This window comes from Rhamphochromis sp. 'chilingali' (assembly GCF_963969265.1).
Source record: "Rhamphochromis sp. 'chilingali' genome assembly, chromosome: 8".
In the NCBI taxonomy this organism is placed as follows: Eukaryota; Metazoa; Chordata; class Actinopteri; order Cichliformes; family Cichlidae; genus Rhamphochromis; species Rhamphochromis sp. 'chilingali'.
The window spans coordinates 20398792-20418021 of record NC_137935.1 but is presented as its reverse complement, the minus strand read 5'-3'; the positions used below and the strand labels follow the sequence as shown (position 1 = coordinate 20418021).

At 40.0% G+C, this 19230-nt stretch overlaps 1 protein-coding gene across 3 annotated transcripts; it reads left to right on the top strand.

Annotated features, from left to right (window-relative positions):
* The first annotated feature begins 2535 nt into the window (after positions 1–2535).
* On the top strand, positions 2536–18662 carry trarg1a (trafficking regulator of GLUT4 (SLC2A4) 1a). Of its 3 annotated transcripts, XM_080888372.1 has the most exons (4): positions 2536–2760; positions 3123–3535; positions 14660–14786; positions 15404–18662. In XM_080888372.1, exons 2-4 carry the CDS (start codon positions 3131–3133, stop codon positions 15412–15414), a joined length of 543 nt encoding a protein of 180 aa, XP_080744498.1. In that variant the 5' UTR covers positions 2536–2760; positions 3123–3130; the 3' UTR covers positions 15415–18662. The 3 variants fall into 3 exon arrangements, with proteins under 3 accessions (XP_080744498.1, XP_080744499.1, XP_080744500.1); XM_080888373.1 differs by lacking the exons at positions 14660–14786; positions 15404–18662 and adding an exon at positions 4189–5101 and having other exon boundaries at positions 2536–3535; XM_080888374.1 differs by lacking the exons at positions 14660–14786; positions 15404–18662 and adding an exon at positions 4185–5101 and having other exon boundaries at positions 2536–3535.
* The last annotated feature ends 568 nt before the right edge of the window (positions 18663–19230 follow it).

Sequence of the window (19230 nt, the reverse complement as noted above, 5' to 3'; positions counted from 1 at the left end):
TAAAATATTTTTAAAACTACTGTTCCGGTTTGCGACGTTGTTGACTCATCGAACTTATTTTTCCATTAACTGACTCGATTCGGGACCAGATGCTCATTATGAATGTGCCAGTAATTTAACTAAGAGGCAATGACCTGAGTTGTGTGAATGTTGTGGAAAATTTTAAATATTATCAAGTCGTCCTGTCAAAAACTGAGAAATTACTTTCTTAGTCTTGCAGAAACGCTGAACGTCCACAAGATGGAGCTCTAACTGTAGCTATACCTCTGCAGCAACCTGATCCCTGATGGGAAAATTACTCTGTCTCAGCAGCATTCACATCTGTCACAGGAGTGTGGGCACTGAAAACTACTCCTTAGTCCCTTCATATATTTACAAATGTGCTGTAAGCTGAACATAAACTGAATAGGAGAGAAACACTCGTGAACGACACAACTGATTTTAAGTAAATGCTTTAAGAAGAAAATACACTGAAAGCAGACGTGCCTCTGCGTGTACACTGAGATAATATACTAGCTCAATAGCATGACATCATACTGAGAGCTGGGTTTAATTCAGGGAATCCCCGTTTATCAGTGCTTTCCACCCAGCATCCCTATAACAGGTCACCGCTGAATGCTAATGCACCATCAAATGATGATGAAAATCAATAGAAATGTATTAAGAAACACACACACACACACACACACACACACACACACATGACATTCAACACAGGCCATTATCACCCCCTTTATGCATTTGTTTTTCGGGAGGTTTGCCTGGTTTAACGCAAGTAAACAAGTAGAATAACATGGTGGTTTAATAGAGAGCCCATTAGAAACCGGATGCTGTCTATCTCAAGAGGATCCTCTTCACACATCTAACAACGTATTTTCCAAATAAATAAATAATATATGTATCTAAATCTGTTCGCAAACTTTGATTTATAAAGATTTGATTTATGGTGAATTGTGTCACTGAACTGCTGCCCAAACATGCCACAACAGCAAATTCTGCATAGCAGCACAACTCGCCATTGGCTCTCGTCCATAAAGCGCTGGTGCTGATGTTGGGAGCGGGGCAGGGAAGGGAGGAGGAGGAGTGGAAGGAGGTAGAAGGGAGGGGGCTCGACAGCCCTGCTTCGCCCGCTTTCAACAGTGCAATGCGCCAAGTTAGCCACAGAGAGCTAGTTACACGGCGGAAGTGCAGCGATCATGTAGGCAAAATAAAACGCTGCGAATGTCACATTATAGGAGAAGTACATGAAAGCATGATTTCTGAGATTTTTGTATTTATTTTACTTTATTTTAGAACGTAGGCTGCTTCGTACTGTGTAGCTAACGTATCCAAAAAAGTTGTTGTCTCTTATTTTTTATACTTATGTTGCAGTAACTTGGTAAAGGCATGTGTTCATGAGTTTGGGGTTGTGCCAAAGGACATTAGTATGGCCCATTATAATTTATCATGAGTTACACAGATCTGTGCAAAAGTCTTTAGCCAGACTTTTTTGAAATGGTCTTGCTTGTTTGTTAAGTCACTTAATGATGAGTCATTCGAACTCAACCAATGAATCAGTGTTGACACTTACCAGACAACTTATCAAAGAATCCATTTCAAATATTATCTTTAGGCAATGTGTTACTAGCAAGTGCTCACAAAAACACACAAACTGTTAAGAAGTAGGAAAAAATCCAGCAAACATCCAACACAGGACCTGAGAGATGCATCTGGCCCTTCAGGGCCTCTCTTTAATGAGAGAGGTACAACAGTGAACGTGAACAGCCATTGACCAGTGGTGTTGGTGATCTTGTCAGAATTGGTATTCTCAGACTTTTGATTCAACATGCAATGCTATCTAAGCGTGTGATTGATGACAGCTTTATTTCTCAGCATGGCAGTGATCACAAACACACTACCAGTGCATTCAAAGCATACCTGGACCTAATAACACACACACACTATCAATCATGAATTTTTGCCTCCACCTAGAAAAGAACAAAAGCCATCCAGGATTCAAAGGAGAGCTCTGAATGACCTTCGAGAAGCCTGGAGAACTGTTCCTGAAGACTACTTAAAGATATTATAAGAAAGCTTTCCAGAAAGAGTTCAGGCTGTGTTGAAGGATGAAGGTGATCATGCCAAATATTGACTTTCATTTTCATTAGGTTGTGTAAACTATATTTTTTCCTTATCTACTGTTCTTTCATTTATGTTTTCAGGTTTCAGTAAATTGCTGCACCTGTTTTCTATTTTTCCACAGATACGTGGGCTAATGAAAGTCTTAGGGGTGGCTCAAGACTTTTGCACAGTACTGTGTGTGCAAAAAAAAAAAGACAAAAAAAGGGGGTTTTTGTCTGTTACTGACGTAGTAAAATAAATAAATAACCTACATGATGCCAGTACAACCAGTTAGGATGAACTCGTTTATTTTCCCTTACTGGCTTTTTGTTGAGAACGCTCGAGTTTTATTTTGTGCATCGTCGCCGGAAGTGCCCTGTTTAAATGCGTTAACATGACACTGGTCCCAAGTAGAGTGCAGTGGCTGTGTTCCTGGAGACAGAGGAGGAGAAAGTGTCCGATTTTGGGGGGGTCTGCTTCGAAAATCACGTCTGACTTTGATCTTTCTTTTTTATGAAAGGAGAAGGAAACCCTTGAAGCTACTTCTGCAAGAACAAACAGACACAGGCTCAAGTGGTGGGACTGGATCTAGATCTGCATGGGTGACAGAAGCTCCTCTCACTGATCTGGATGTGTCAAAGAGGAGGGACGGTTTGTGCTGTGAGCTCCTTTTGAAATGACTCAAGTGTCGGGTGTGAACACAAGACAAGTGATCGAAGGAGGAAATGATGTTTACAGGAGTCAGGCTGCTTTCATCTGATTTTATTCGTTGCTTTTAGGAAGTTTTTCCATCAAATCTCTCCGCCTTTCAGATAATCTAATTTGAAGCCGTCCACCGCACCTCGGCGTGTCAGCTTCTTCGTTATCAAAGTTGATCTCAGCTTTAGAGATTTGTTGTAAAAACGAAAATTTGACTAGTCAAAGTGCCGTCATTCACTGTTTTGTAATCAATCTTAAGACATTTTTAACAGATATTTATTTTCACAAATTTATAAATATATAAATATATCTTTCTAACTGAGAGGTGAACATGGCGATCAACACGGATGCCAACTTCCAGAGATCCAGTTTGGGTGAGGGCGGAGGAGGCGCTCCGCCGCCAGACTTCCAGGAAACTGAGAAACTACTTGCAGTGACCACTGAGCCTGGAGGGAACCAGATGAACATGTCCACCTCCTTCACGGTCAACGTGGGCAGCGACAAGGGTCTGGAAGCCGAGGAGAACGGCCACAGCGTCTCCGTGAGATCGGGCTCCACCGGGCAGCTGGCCGCCTCCGCCCCTCTCTCCCCTTCCAAGGCGAGTCTGAGCCGCTCCTCCACCGGCAACGCAGTCCAGGAGACCCCGAAGCCCCGGGATTACCTCATCCTGGTCATCATCTCCTGCATTTGCCCCGTTTGGCCCATCAGCATCGTGGCACTGGTGTACTCCATCATGGTGAGCATCTTGTTGCCTCGTCAAAAGTGTTAAAACCCCTAAATATGTTATTGCTGGTGCACATGATGGGACAGTGCTATTAGGCTAAGTAAATTAAGATCTTGGAACAAAAGAGGACTGGGCTCTTGAGATTCCATCACTGCTTCTTGCAGTTAAGGCTCACTTTATATTTGAGAATGCCCTTTACCTTTACAGCCTTTTGATATATGAAGGAAGCTTTTTTTTTTAAAGTATGGCTATTATCCCTAACTAAGAACCACATTTGCGTTTGGGTGAATGGTCATATTAATTTTAGACAGAAAGACCATTTAGCAGAGCTTGGATGACAATTTAAAAGAGTTTCTGACACTTTTACACTTAAAGGTTTTAAATTTTTGAATATATATATAAATAACAGAAGTGCAAATGTATGTGAAAAACTGACTTATACACACAGAACACTCAGTGCCTCATTATCTTTCACTATTGCTGAGGCTTTAAATGATCTCACGCTGGCTGCTTCCACTCAGCTGCCAGATGGTCTGCTTCAGAGGGGCTGATACTTGATGTATCCCTTCACAGGAAATTTAAGGGTGCAGCTAAGACACTAAAGCTACTTCAGTCAGATATGGCATTACAGAATTGTAAATAAAATGTTGTGTTTTTGCAGATAGACCTTTGTATGGGCTGCATTCCAAAACGCAGCACATGTAACTGATCTGTGATGCTGAGGATGCACTTTCCTGCTGTCTCCCTCTGCAGTGAGGTCTGGAGCGAAGATGGTGGAGCTGCTGTTTGAGGCTCTGCTTTTTAGTATTGTTTTTTTACACAATACTATGCCTATATCTCTCAAAGATACATCAGTACCAGTGTGTGCTGCACATATGAGCTTATAAAAGTGCATAATGCATAATGCAAAGAAAGATGCTTGTGTTTATTTAAAAATGGCATCATTCACATAATTTGTCTGGCAATCAGCAGGAAGTCCAGTGTTTACACACATTTCAAAAAGCTTGGTATATTTAAATCACGTATGTAAATTTGCCTCCATGTGATATACACACACAACTTTTGAAATAAAGTAATTCATAAACAGAACATAGTGTGAAGGTCAAAAATTTTATGTATGTATATATTCTTCTCTACCAATATGTTGAAACTGTATCAAATTCCTGCCTAAATTACCACAGCTATATTTACTATATTTTTACTCTTTTCCACATTTACAATAAAACATCTAAAATAAGAAAAAAGGCTTGTAAACTACAAATCGTATGTATATAGGCTCTTCAAGCTCTGTAACAGCCACAATAGAGCTTAGCAAAGTGTGTTGTTAGCCATAATATCTAATGTGTTCTGCACTGTAAGTGTAGAGAAAGGCAAACTGCTGTTCTTGAGCAGTACAGACACAAACAGCCTATGACGGACCTTTGCAGTAAGTATCTGGAACCATTCTAGCAGAACTCTTTTAGCGCCATCAGTCATAACTTCCCTGTGTCACGATTTTAACTCCTGGTGGCTGACGGCTCCTTAGTTTCAAGCCATTTGTGTTTTTCAGCGCACTTTACTTCTGACACTGTCCAGTAGCCAATTCTCAGATCTACAGAGAAACAAAGCAGAGGAAATGCAGTAAGCCATTAGTTCTGTAATATCACTCTTGCGGGGACTACACACCAAGGGGAATATCAGACGGTATCCACAAGACAGCCTGTACTTCCCTGAGCCATCATCACGAACCCACTGACATTCACAAGTCGGTTGCTGGCTAATGGCATTGAGAGAGAGAGAGAGAGAGAGAGAGAGAGAGAGAGAGAGAGAGAGAGAGAGAGAGAGAGAGAGAGAGTGTGTGTGTGTGTGTGTGTGTGTGTGTGTGTGTGTGAGAGAGAGAGAGAGAGAGAGAGACAGAGAGAAAGTGTGGCAGAGGGAGGTTTTCACAGAGGGCAGAAGAGAGAAAAGCGAAGGAGGAAGAAACTGGAGCTGGCCACTAACTCAATAGAAGGCGAGAGAAGTCAATTTAGTTTCTCTGCAGAGGGCAGATTGCAGCAGTTAGCCAGCTCAGTAGCAGCGATCAACATCCTCTCTCTTTCCTGGGGGGTAAGGAAAGGGGATATGGGCCTCCCAAAGAAGATCAAAACATCATTCGCTACAAGGGCAGATGGGCATGAGAGAGACAGCAAATAGCCATAAAGTAGTTCCTATCACTTGATTAGAAGAAGCTGAATCAGATAGCACAGTCAGATAAGTGCGAGTGAGTCAGAACAGGAAAAACAGAGGTGTACAACGCTCACTTGTGAGCAGATGAATCAAAAGTAATGTGGTTGATACCACACGATACAGCTTTGGAGTGCCAGATTAGTGCTAAGTGCCAGTATTCGCTACTCATCATCCACTGTGAAATGGATATTGCTGGAAAGTCAGATAAAAAAAAAGAGCAACTTTTAAAATGGTATCAATGGGGAGGTGTCAGAGGAAGCTGAACAGACTTTAGAAATTCATTCACAGAAAGACAGAAAGATCAAAAAAGACCATCTTAAGGGGTAGCCTGATATGAAATGCCACAGTTGGTGGTCACTTGCATTATTGATGAGCCTTTAGCTTCCAGTGATCTGGATTCAGACTTTCATTTCATGCCAAGAGGGTTTGTGCTTAACAGTCGTGCTATTATGTAACATTAACTGTGCTGTGTGCTGTGTATTCAATTAAAACCTGATGTAAACCATATAGCTTTTGTTTTATAAGTATAGTACGCAATCAACATTTGTAGCTAAGCAATGGCTCAAAAATGGCTGTGTAATGTGATCAGAGTGATAAGCAGCAGTATCTGTGGCACTGTCCCGTAGCTCTAAGTGGCATTTAAGCCTGTTTCAGCTCATTGCTTTAGTTCTTCAGAAATACAGCTGTTTTTAGCAGCAGATTCAAGCAACAAAGCTTTGACAAATCCACAGTATTCCAGCCTGTTCGACACAAAACTGAGCTGCAACAGACCCAAATATTTACCCCAGGAATCTTTCAAACCTCAAACAGAGCTGGAAAGAAACGCAAATATAGGAGTGGATACAAATATATCCAGGTGTTTTGTTTTTAGATCACACACCTGTCTCCAGCTCCAGCTTTAAATACAATCAAAACTCGTGTAATTGTCTGTGTCTAACTGTAAATGCAGACTTCAGTAGATTCTGCTATTATGCAAAACATAAACTATATCACAGAATTTAAGAAAATACACATTTTTGTGTATGTAGACAGTGCAAACATTAAGTAAGATGTATATCCCTCTTTTAATCGCTTAAACAGGTAAAAGTATCCATCTGTGTTGGTCCCATTTACCCTTGTAAAAGCGTCAGCATCTTTCCACACTGTAGATGGTGCATTGCTAACAGCAGGAACAGTTACATCCATCATCATCTCCCACTACTTTCAGCAGTAGGAGCACATAAAAGCCAACTTCCAGCTGGCTGCCGCCAAAGATCTCTGACAGATGCTTGGTGGGAAGGACTTGCGGCTGGCAAACGTTGAAGATACGCAGTCAATTATGGTTACTGGAGAGGTTGGGGTAATAGGTTTTTACAGTGCGCACTAGCCTATCCCAGTAATGGGAATGCCCAAACTGCAGGAGCATTACTGCATGTGCTGCAGATTTGCCTGTAAAATATGGTCTCACAATGCTGCACTGGCGGGATGGCTTTGTTTGTGTGTGTATGTGTGTGTGTGTGTGTAGGTAAATGAGATCTTATTAGCAGTCAAGTGCTGCAGTCACCATCAGAGAGCATTTAACACTGTTCTTACCCAATGTGAGCTCATCAGAGTGTTACAGAGAAAAAAGAAAAGCCGTGTGCTACAACTCATTTATCATTTTAAATCAATGAATGCTACAATGTGATCATCCACTGAATAATACAACTGAATGCATAGAAAGTCATGTTTTGAGTACAAGTATAGTACAGAGCACTTACCAGCATAAGGGCCACTAGCTATATGAGTGGCTTATTTGATAATATAGGAGCTTTTAAAATCTTCAAATCCCACTACTCGATGATTTAATATTAAAAATGAATGCATCTTCACTTGTTTTAATTATAATATTGGGACATTTTATTTACAATATTGTACAGAAATCTTGAGCCACCCCTCTTTTCTTTCTATTTTGCCTCCAAAGAACAAGACTTTCTCGTATGATAGTTCTCCAGCCTTCCAGAAGGTCCAGAAGTTTCTTTAGCTGTTTTTCCATTCATTTTCATTCCAGTGCTTCTACCTCACTATATTGAGAGGAATGTTTTTGTTAGGCCACTTAACACTGACCTATGACTCATTCAAACATAAAAAGACATGATAAGTTAGGGGATGAATCAGTGTTGTCTCTACGCAAAGAACTGTATCTTCAGGCACTTTGTTACTAGCAGCCTGCGACAACACACATAAATTGTATTTTGAAGTGGAGAACAAAAGAATAAGAATCTTCAGAAGATAAAGTTATCTGAATGCCATGTCCTTAATAGGGGAAAAGATCCAGCCTGACAGGACCTGAGAGATGCATCTGGCCCTCCAGTTGATCTGAAGGCCCAGATGTTCACTGAAGACTCACGAGATGGTCTCAGTGGAAGGGACTGTCTTCTTCTGGCAAGAAGGCATTGTTGATGAAGGGATACTGGGACAAAGGGCTGAGGTATGCCAAATTGTACAAAAACTGTACTGAAAAATCAGTGGCAACAGTGGAGTGGAGTGGTGAATCCAAATGTGAAATCAGGATGTGCAGAAGAGGTCAGGAGAGAGATACGACAGTGAGTGTCTACAGCCATCTGTAAAACATGGTGGAGGTTCTGTCATGGTTTGGAGCTGCCTATCAGCCAGTGGTGTTGGAAATCTTGACAAAATTGATTACATTTATTTTTATTTATATAAATGACAACAACTGTTGCCTCAAGGTGCTTAATTGATACAATTGTAAACACAGAGAAGTGCCATCAGATGTTAATACCTAATGCAATACCATCTGCAAATCATCTGATTGGTGATAGCTTCAATTTTCAGCATGACAATGGTCGCAAACACTTCCAGTGCAGTAAAATCATACCTGGATAGAAAAACACACATTGGAACTCTATCAGTCATGGACTAACCTTCCCCTAGAGTCCCAACTGCAACACTACTGAAGCAGTGTGGGATCATCTCGACAGACAATGGAATAAAAGGCAGCCAACACCCAAATATTTTCAATGGACCTTCATATTGTCCTTATATATCGTATTTGCATGTGAGCTTACAAATGTTTCAGTAAAACCTATTCTTCATTTTATTAGCAAAATCTGGACAAATGCAACAGAAATCGCTTCAGCACATTAATTTGTGATTAACTACCTGCAAAAAAAAAGTTGTAATAATGGCATTTGCACCAGCTTAAGCTGTGCATTCCAATTGCTAAGTAACAGATGCTAAACTTACTTTTCATTGTGTGATTTGCATCACATTAGATAATGACAGCGGTGTAACTAGACAACTCTTTGCTTTAGAAATCTCACCTGTGGTGAGTGTTTGCCCTTTTTTAGTACAAATAGCCCATTTCTGTTTTGTTTTTGTAGTTGAATTGTATATCGATAAACTGTGTTTGGTTTAACAAACAGATTGCTAATAATAGCATACATTATCCCGATGATAGTGCACTGTGCTATGAACTAAACGATGAAACCTGACTCTGAGTTATTTAAATATGCCTGGCAGTGGTTCACTTATAAATGATCTGCCAATGGATAAAGGTTTATACTATGATGGTCTAGTCTTTAAAAGCATTAGCACTCTGTTAGTTTGTTTGAATTCACAAGCAAATATATAAACACAAGTAAAATCGTATGTAACCATCAGCTACAATGCATTTTATAGCTAGAATAGGTATTGTGCCATCATAGCTCTGGAAGGTTTGATCATTTGGTCGCATGGGTGGTTTGAAATTTTAATGGGCATTTTCTGTAAAAAGTCTAAAAGCCTTGCTAGCCGCTTCCGAGAGACTGCGATGTTCTTTATCCCTCACCGGACCAATGTGATTTAACTTAACATACCAAAACAAAAAACCCTGCAAAAGCCTCGTACAAATTCATTTGGGGATTATAATCTAAAAGTTTTGAAAGACATAATGTATAAACCTGGAAAACGACAGATTTGCTCATAGAAGAAAACATCCTCTCACTGTACACTTCTGCGTTCCACCATGGCTGCTGTTGGTTCTCCATTATTAATGGCAAGTGAGAAAAGAAGCACTTACTGACTTACTACCACCCACACTTGTCTGCTGAACATTTGAACACATTAGAGAGAACGAGTGTGCGTGTGTGTGTGTACAAAGGCAGCACAATGAACACTACAATTAGGGTAGAATTTCCCATTCTGAAAACAAATATGACCCGTAGTCGTGCTGTGAATCAATACAGGCGTGATTCAGTGAAGCAAAGGGTGCCTCCCTTTCACTACACACAGATATTCACAAACACAAATGAAAACCTCTCGCAGGTCTCAAAGGTAACATCCAACAAGACTAGGTCCAAATGAGAGTGCTGACATTGCCTTCCTTTGTTTCTTTTTACTTTCTTATTATCATTATGCAAGTAAAATATCATCTTTTTAAATCACCTCCATTCTCCATTGATGGTTTCTCTCCAAGCTGGCCAAATAGGCTGTGTTTTCTGAAAGGGACTTCCATTGATTTAAGGTGCTGATGCTGCTTTTCTCTATGAGAAAAGATCAATACAGGCTCCAGCGGGACTTTGCACCATAGCTTCACATTGCAGTCCTCAGAGCAAGAAGATGGAGTGTGTCCCTGTGAAAGAGTGAGTGAGTGAGAGTTAAAAAAAAAAAAAAAGTAATGTTTTTGTTTTACTGTCATGAGCCTGGATTGTGGGATGAGACATTGCATGTAGTAGATATTTAGATTTGATCAAATTTAAATAAATCCTAGAAATAATCGTCCAGTTAAATAGTTTTTGTGATTACGTTTCTTACCATGCAGGATATAGGAGTACATTATATTAGGTGACTGTTTTAAAGCAATTGCATTATATTGAAATATCTTTGTTTTAATTGCGATGCAGCATCTGTCAAAAGTTGAGTTTGAGCCTTTTAGAATTAAAAATTGGGAGGCGTTTGTGAAGCTGCGATAAACTGTGTGAGCAAATCAGTCAGTAATTTAACCCCATAACAGACTAGTGTATTATATTTGATACATACAGTTTTTGAGACTTCAACATTTCAGTGTGATTTTTTTTTTTCCCTAAAAAATACAAATATATTGGATAATACACTTTTAAGAAGTAATTCTTTGCCAGGTGTAGCTATCATATTTGCTAAACTTTGTTTTTTGCAAATTATTGCAAATTTCATCTTTTTATAAATGTCAGGAGATTTAATAAATTCTCCATTTATTGGCAATTATTTAACGGTTCAAGTTTGAAGGGGTAAGAAGAATATTTGTCAATGTAAAATTCTGACAAATGTACATTTTTCATCACATGGTCCCAAGGTCCTCCTTAAAAGCAGACGTGAGCTTTTCTCAGAAAGATCTCAAAAAACTACCATCAGTGCATTTCATCTTTGCATCTACAACTAAGAAAAACATAATTTTCATAATTACCAGAGCTGTTAACTTAGAGCAGCTGTTTTGGCCTAATAAATTTGTTAAGCGCTGTGTATTTAATTTATTTCTCCTTTTTTTCCTGCATCTTTAATAATCCAAAACATTCATATTTCACCCATGCCTAGTACCACTTCCTCATCTTCTTTATATTGAGTTCATTATGCACTGGGCAGCTGAAATCCTTTATCATGCAAGAATGTGAAGACATTCTGCTTTGAAAGTATATCATAATAATAATAATGGATACTTTATTGATCCCCATGGGGAAATTACTTGTTTTTCTCTGCATTTGACCCATTCACTCTGTGAAGCAGTGGGCAGCCCACTAAGCAGGCGCCCGGGGAGCAGTGTGTAGGGACGGTACCTTGCTCAGAGGTACCTCAGGGTAGCCGTTAAGTGGATTCGAACCGCCGACCTTCCGATCATGGGGCGACCACTTTTACCTACTGAGCTATCCCTGCCCATCATGAGCTCGGTTGTTGTTATTATTTCCCAAACATCAGGCATTATTAAAAGAAGAGATGAATGCCATATTTAAAAGTAGTTTTCCACTCTATCCTAAGGTTGCACTGTCCCAAACCCACGTGTACTAGTGCACAGTAGTATCTTACTACCAGACAGCCTGGAGGCAGAGCATCTCACGGGAGTGAGACGATGGAGTAACAAGTTAGTAATCAGGGGAACTACTCTGTAATTCAATCTGAATTTGAGGCAGTTCCCACCTAACCCCCAACACTCTATTTCTTCAGTATTCAGTGACTGAATGAAGCAAGAAAACAGAGACACCATAGCATGATTTCAAACTAAATTGTGAGGGTAATGTCAAATTAAGAATAGTGGATTACTTCCTGAAATTCTCTTATGAAGCATGAAGTTCTCAATCGCTGCTAAACTCAGGTGTAGGCAGGTTTCATTGCTGCAGTCACACATGGACTGAGTCATGATCCTTCTTCTACCTGCAAATCACCTCTTACTTTTAATTCTGATGAAAATGCTTTTAATTTCAGTCAGTGTTAATTATATTTGTTTTATTAACACTTTCATACACACAATGCCGTTTATATTTAAAGCATTTGAACTTTCATATGTAAAATGGGGAAAAATCTTTTGAGGAATACGATAGTGTAGTTAAACTGTCAAACTGATGAATTTCTTTGTTTTGTTTTTGTTTTTTAACTTTTCATATTTTTATATCTGTAACTCCAACCTGTGTAGAGCTTATATGTATTTTAGTCTTAGGACAGTAGGGCAGCACTTTCTTTCTTCTAATACCAGATAAGTTTTGGTGAGAGTTCCAATTTCTGTTTTATCACCTCTGCTTTGAAAAGACTCATCCTGGACACCTGCTGAAGTATTTAAACGCCATCTCCATTCAGGTTGATCAGGTTGTTTAGTTGCTCTAGTACTCAAGTGAAACTTGTTAAGTTATAGAGCAAATACTTGGAGTGATATATGTAAACTATAGGCAAAACACACACATGATGAAATTTTGTTTTATGACTAAATAAATGAAAAACAGCAACATAAGATTTTTTATCTGATGTGTGCATGTACATGCTGCAATACCGTGAAGAGCAGTGTTCCTTTGTGTGGATTCCCTTTCACAAAATAAAAACATACACTGTTAAAAAACCCTGCCAATCCAATGAAAAGCCTGAGACATCAGTAACGGGAGATTTGATCTTTGGGGTGACTCACATAAAAGCAATGCAGAAGGCTGAGAATTCCCATCCATCACACCTTTCACACATACGCATGAATCACTCTGTCTCCGTATCTGCAGTGTACAAGCAAAGCAATATACGTTCAGCATTAAAATGATATACAACCCCTTCATACTGCTGCACTCACCGACTCCATCCAATTGGCTCTGCAAGTCACATTCTTCCATCAGTCCCAATCTGCCGGCATGAGATTTGCCCGTTTACAGTTGAAATAAATTACTCTCTGCATTTCACAAGTCAACATTACTGTGCTGCATGTTTATCAATTTCTTTTTAAAATAAGTATTGATTAACTATATGATAAATATTTTAAAGTGTAACTCTTGAAGAGCTGCTTCAGTATTTTCCTCCGGCCAGGAACTTCATCATTTGTCCAGTAAAGCCACGATCCCTTCTCTGCACATGTCAAAACCATCACAGCTTTGCCTCTAACATTGTTTCCAAAGCACTGTGAGATGTCACTCTGACATAATCATTTCTAACCCTGTCCATCATGGTCTCTTTGTCAGTGCCACAGCAGGTCTCACTACCATCTTGTAAACTTTCCCTTTGATTTTGATACTCTTTACATTTTCATCTTTCCACCTGCCACTCTCTCATTCACACACACGTATTCTGTTTGCTACTACTGACTTTCATTCCTTTTCTCTCCAGAGCATACCTCCACCTGTCCAGGCTCCACAGAGTCCACAGAGACCCCTGCCTGCTTTCCTTTGGCTTTGCCACCTCTCTTTTTTATATTATTAGCCTCCAGTACTCTGTGCACTTCATTCATCTTCCTGACTATCCCACTGTTTCTTCACTAACCTTTGAGTGTTTTCTTGCACTTCCTCTTTCCACCACCAAGTCTCTTTGTCCTGTGTCGTCTGCCCAGAAGATACCCCAAACACCAGTAACTTTTCCCCACCACCCAGAGCTTGTCTCAACTCACTTCTACTTGTTCTTGGTGTCCAAAGTCATTCTACAGACTACCATCTGATGCTGCCTAACTACATTGTCCCCATGAAAACTTTTGAGGGTTAGACTTTTCAAAGAGCCACAGGTTAGAGTGTGAATAATTATTGGTACACCTCAGCGCTTCAGTGTATATGCCGAAAGAAAAACCAGCTCTGGAGAACATACGGGTGTTTTATGTTTTCAGTGTAAAATATGTACTAATCTGGACATTTTTCAAGAACTTTTCACATTTGTTTCACCCATAAATGGGAAAAGCATTGCACTTTAGTACATAAGCTCAGTGAGCAATGGTTTATATGTATCTTGAATTTCACACCTTACACTCAATGTGTGTGAAGACTTGTGTATGTTCGTGAGTTAATAAAGGTTTTTTTTAATCACCTATTTCTTTTTTTAAATGTTAAATCACATTACACCAGATCAGCAAAATCCATCGATGAGCCTGACTGATCCAGGATGATTAGTTCAGTAGTTTCAGGGTGTTCAAAATTGATAATAATCAAACAATTTGGAGTTCTTCAGGTGCAGGTGCAATAACTCAGGTTTTGGGGCAGTCACAAAGTCTTAGTGCTGCTTGGTCTTATTAGTTTTTCCTACACAAACTGGAAAAATAAAGAAATTAGAGGAAGAACTGGATTAATTACAAATAATACTTTATAGGGTTCCTGCTACATCACTGTTTGCATCTCTAGCTTTATCCAAGAACTCATAAATATGTAGATGAAAATCTCCACCCTAAGTGTATCCTTGGTTTGGCTGGTTCGACAGATCTTCCTAAAAATGTTTGGTCTACTACCTAATATATTAAATTTGTTTAATAGTCTTGCTGCTTTTGTGTGTCCTCAGTCCAGAAACAGTCTCCAGGCGGGGGACATAGACGGGGCCAAGAGGCTGGGTAAACTGGCTCGTCTGCTCAGTATCGTCTCCATTGTCTTGGGCGTGGTCATGATCACAGTCTACGTCTCAGTTTCAGGTACATTCATTGAATCAAGCAGGACAAATTTTTGAGGACAGTGATGTTATCATGATGGTGTCCAGTGTGCTGCACCGAGATTTAGATTGAGGTTTAAAGTGTAGCTGTAGGAGGAACTATCTACTCAGAAGGGTAGTCCAAGAAACATCTGCCAAGGCAGCTCACTCTCTCGGCAGAATGTTCCTGGTAACTCATTTTGTTTACTTTCTTCTTTTTAAACATACGTTAAGAAGTTTGTAGTGCAGTAAAAATGAGATAAGAGTAGCATGACAGATGTTTACATTGATTACATTATTGTCATTTTGACTTTTATATCAATCTTGAAGGAGAGGTCAGAGGTCAAACGCTAAAACTTTTAAATTCTTATAAGGCTTTTTGTCAATTTTCAACCAATAAATCATTAAGTTGACCTTGAAGATAAGGCCCCTCTACACTCAAAGTTTTATCGAAATCAGAATCCAAAATTTTTCAAGCGATCTTGTTTACAGACAGAAAGAATGACATGCTTCAGATGTGTTTCCTGTTTTCAACTTTGCCAACATCTGTGTGTGTGTTACATTTACTTTTGCTGCAATCATAAGTGTGTAACATACTTCTTCTCTTTCCCTTTTTTACAGTTACCAAATGAACTCGCGAGAGATGATCTTTCAGCAAGTAAACAAATGAAAAACACCATTCAGAGATGCATGTATTAGAATCTGGTTAGCATTTGCTTGACAAAAATAATGAAAATCCTGATGTAAATCTGTCAGGTTAAAACAGAGGAGGAAGAAAATGCAGATTTGTTTGTGGTCAGAAGGAACCCCGTGTGTTTCCCAGTGTGGAACATGGACTTCTCTCAATGAAGACAATAATCTGTGTATGAGGAGAGAGCGACTTTCTCTGTATGAGATGGAGCTTCTTTCGAAAAATGGATTTGGGGTTTGGTCGCCAAACTTTGGACAGCTGCATATAATCCTCATATATTCCTCATCGAATCTTTTGCATTCAAAGCATATACAGTTACAAATATATTTGAAATGTGGATAGAAAAAAATTACATATATACATTGTATATGTACATTTTATATGTTTGTATGCCAAGCGGTGCTGGGTTTGCTAAGGCTGTCATAGTGGCTGCTTTGTCAGTACCTGGATGCTCAGTGGAAACTCAAAGGTTTGTGAAAGTGGGCAGGGGACATAATTGTTTTTATTTATTATAATTTTTCATTGAAAACAAAAAAAAACAAGACCAAGTGCATGCCTGAATGTAGATCACCGAACCTCTGCCTTCATTTTGACTGTTATTTCCATGTTTCTTACCTTTTCCAGGAGTCTGAGAGACTAGCAGGTTTGCACATGTGAGACTGTTTTGTGTACATCTAATTATTTACCACAAACATGACTTAGTCTCAGCTACACCTTCAGGTGTTGTTTCTCCTCACCATATTCCCTTATAATTAATTTTACGTGTGTGCGTGCACGCGTGCGTGTGCACGTGTGTTTGCTGCCTTTCTACACCATTGGCATTGTTATACAATGACTGTTAAATGTCACTGATTATTTCACTGAATGTTTTTTCCAGCTTGTTGTATTGGTATAAAATGTATTTATATAGGAAAATATATATGCAATATGTACGCATGCTTCTTTTTTTTTAAACAACGAGCGGGTCTATAAGTTTAACTTAGTAACAATGAAAAGCATTTAAACAAAAAACACAAGCATTCTGTAAAGTTCAAGCCTGACAAATTGTCTGTATTCATAATTTTATCGAAGAGATGCAGTTTATTGTTCTGCCTGTGGATACATATAACAAGTATGTTACAGTGACATGTACCAGGCTTGTGAGCAGAGATAAAATTCAGTAACACTATGTTGCATTATTCAGATCATTTGGATAGATTTTGGGGGCAATAATGTTATTTGGATGGCGGGGTTAATTTACATTTTGTATCATTTTCATTTTGATAAGTTGCAGTGCTTGTTTTCACTTGCTCATACAGTTCAAACAAGTGAAACCTTATAGCTATATTATGCTGCTAAAGTGATACTACCAAGTCCTCATCATCATCAGTGAAAGGATGTACAACTGCTAACTGTCGAGTTAACAGACTTTCAAGTCCCCGTTCATACTCGTGGTTGTACAAAAAGTCACTTTAGCAAAACATCCGAAAGCAGCAAAATCCAAAGATGCCCTACTGTTTACGTAGTGCAGGCGACAGCCCTACTGTTTTTCTTACATCTACATTTTTCATCTGGAACAATTGGCGAGCAGAAGCCAACTGTCAGTAAAACAGTTCAAACTTTTCCACTTCATTTCCGTGTATTAATGTGTTTCCTTTCCAGTATATTGTATGTGCCAGTTCACCTCTCTGTGGTGTACATTTTGCATGTCAGGAATAAACATTACCATGCATGGTCCAAGTTGTGCCTTCTCATGGTAACTTCCAATTCACAAGGAATTGTGTTGACCACAGCCATGCTAGCAACTTTCTGAGTCTGTAGTCTATAGATAGCATGTTGTTTCAAATAAATGTAAATATTCCAATAATTATATCAATAAAAACACCAACATGTTGATCGCAACGGCGATCGTGGCTCAAGAGTTGGCAGTTCGTCTTGTAATCGGAAGGTTGCCGGTTCGAGCCCCGGTTCGGACAGTCTCGGTCGTTGTGTCCTTGGGCAAGACACTTCACCCGTTGCCTACTGGAGGTGGTCAGAGGACCCGGTGGCGCCAGTGTCCGTTAGCCTCGCCTCTGTCAGTGCACCCCAGGGCAGCTGTGGCTACAATGTAGCTTGCCATCACCAGTGTGTGAATGACTGAATGTAGTGTAAAGCACTTTGGGGTCCTTAGGGACTAAGTAAAGCGCTATACAAATACAGGCCATTTGTCACTTAGACCTTTATGGGTCAGACCCCAGTTTGCCTACATGGTGAGGACCACAGGAGGTGTCGAGCTCACACACGTTTTTGGAAGGAGTTGTGTTTCGGTCACACAAACACTACACACATGCATGTCATCACTGCGGTAGGGCAGCAAGACTTTGTATGCAGAGACTTCAGCAGATCCAACTTCCCAAACCCTTTCACAATCATCCTACTGTCTGTCAATGTGAACAGATTCACTATTGATGTATATATACACACACACACACAGACAGACACGTACAGTGTGAAACTGATGACAACTGAATGAAGATAAAAGAGCTCAAGTTCAGATTTTCCTTGTCTGCCTGCGTTTGTTAAATAACTGCTTAAATAAGCAGTTATTTCGTTAACTCTGTTTTCCTGGGTCTTTTCACGTGTGCTATGAATAAATCTTCTTTTTTTTCGGTACCGGTACTAGTTTTGTTTTGTTGTATTCATCCGCGACACCTTAAAGGCCGGTACGTGAAAATATTGTCGGGCACAAACCGGTTTGTGGCGCAAAAAAGGTTGGGGTTGATCTAAAAAGGTTGATCTACACGCTTCTCACATCGCCTAGATTTAAAATCAATGTTACAACAATAAAAAGAAAAACATTGCAGAATTTCACAGAGTTGCGAAAGCATCATGAAGCATATGAATCAGAAAAAAAGTACAAATAGAACCAAAGTGTGAAATCCACAAGCTGCTTCAGAACACACAGTATGCGCCACAGATTGTACATAATTGTTGGCCAACACTGCTCAAGATGCTGCAGGTTAACCTGCAGTCCAAAACAAAGAAAAACCACCCATTCAGCACATAAAAGCCTCTGATCCTTCCTGCTTTCTCTCTCAGTGAGTGTAAATACACTGTCAACAAGCAAACACACACTCATTACCCCCTACAAAGACAAACACAGCCTATGTCTGGTACCGTTGTTATTATGGACGCTCACGTTGAAACACTCAGACAACTATTCCTGTGTGTTTGTTTCTCTCTCTCTGTGTGTGTGTGTGTGTGTGTGTGTTGTTGTTTGCAGTGCTCTGTCTTTTCCTGCTGGTGGTGGAAGTGATTTGGAAAGAATGCAGTGGAAAGGGAGAGGCGTCGTGGCCATTAAACCAGCGGGATTGGGCCTCAAATGAAAGCGCGGTGCTAACGAGGGCGGATGCTAATTGAAGGGCCTCCTGCTGTGGGGGTCTCACACACACACACACACACACACACACACGTTGCCATGGTTACCGGCCCGTTGCCATGGTTACCGGCCGTTGCCATGGTTTACATGCGTTGCCATGGTTACCGACGCATTGCCATCGTTACCGGTCCGTTGCCATGGTTATCGACGCATTGCCATGGTTACCAACGTGTTGACATGCGTTTACATGCGTTGCCATCGTTACCTGCCCGTTGCCATGTTACCGGCCCAATGGCATGGTTTACATGCGTTGCCATGGTTACCGACACATTGCCAGGGTTACCGGCCCAATGGCATGGTTTACATGCATTGCCATGGTTACCGACGCATTGCCATCGTTACCGGTCCGTTGCCATGGCT

Bases quoted from the DNA above. Each gene is read 5' to 3' on its own strand.
- trarg1a (XM_080888372.1), top strand. From the start codon at position 3,131: ATGGCGATCAACACGGATGCCAACTTCCAGAGATCCAGTTTGGGTGAG. The intron at 3,536-14,659 runs GTGAGCATCTTG...GTGTGTCCTCAG, and splicing joins CACTGGTGTACTCCATCATG to TCCAGAAACAGTCTCCAGGC.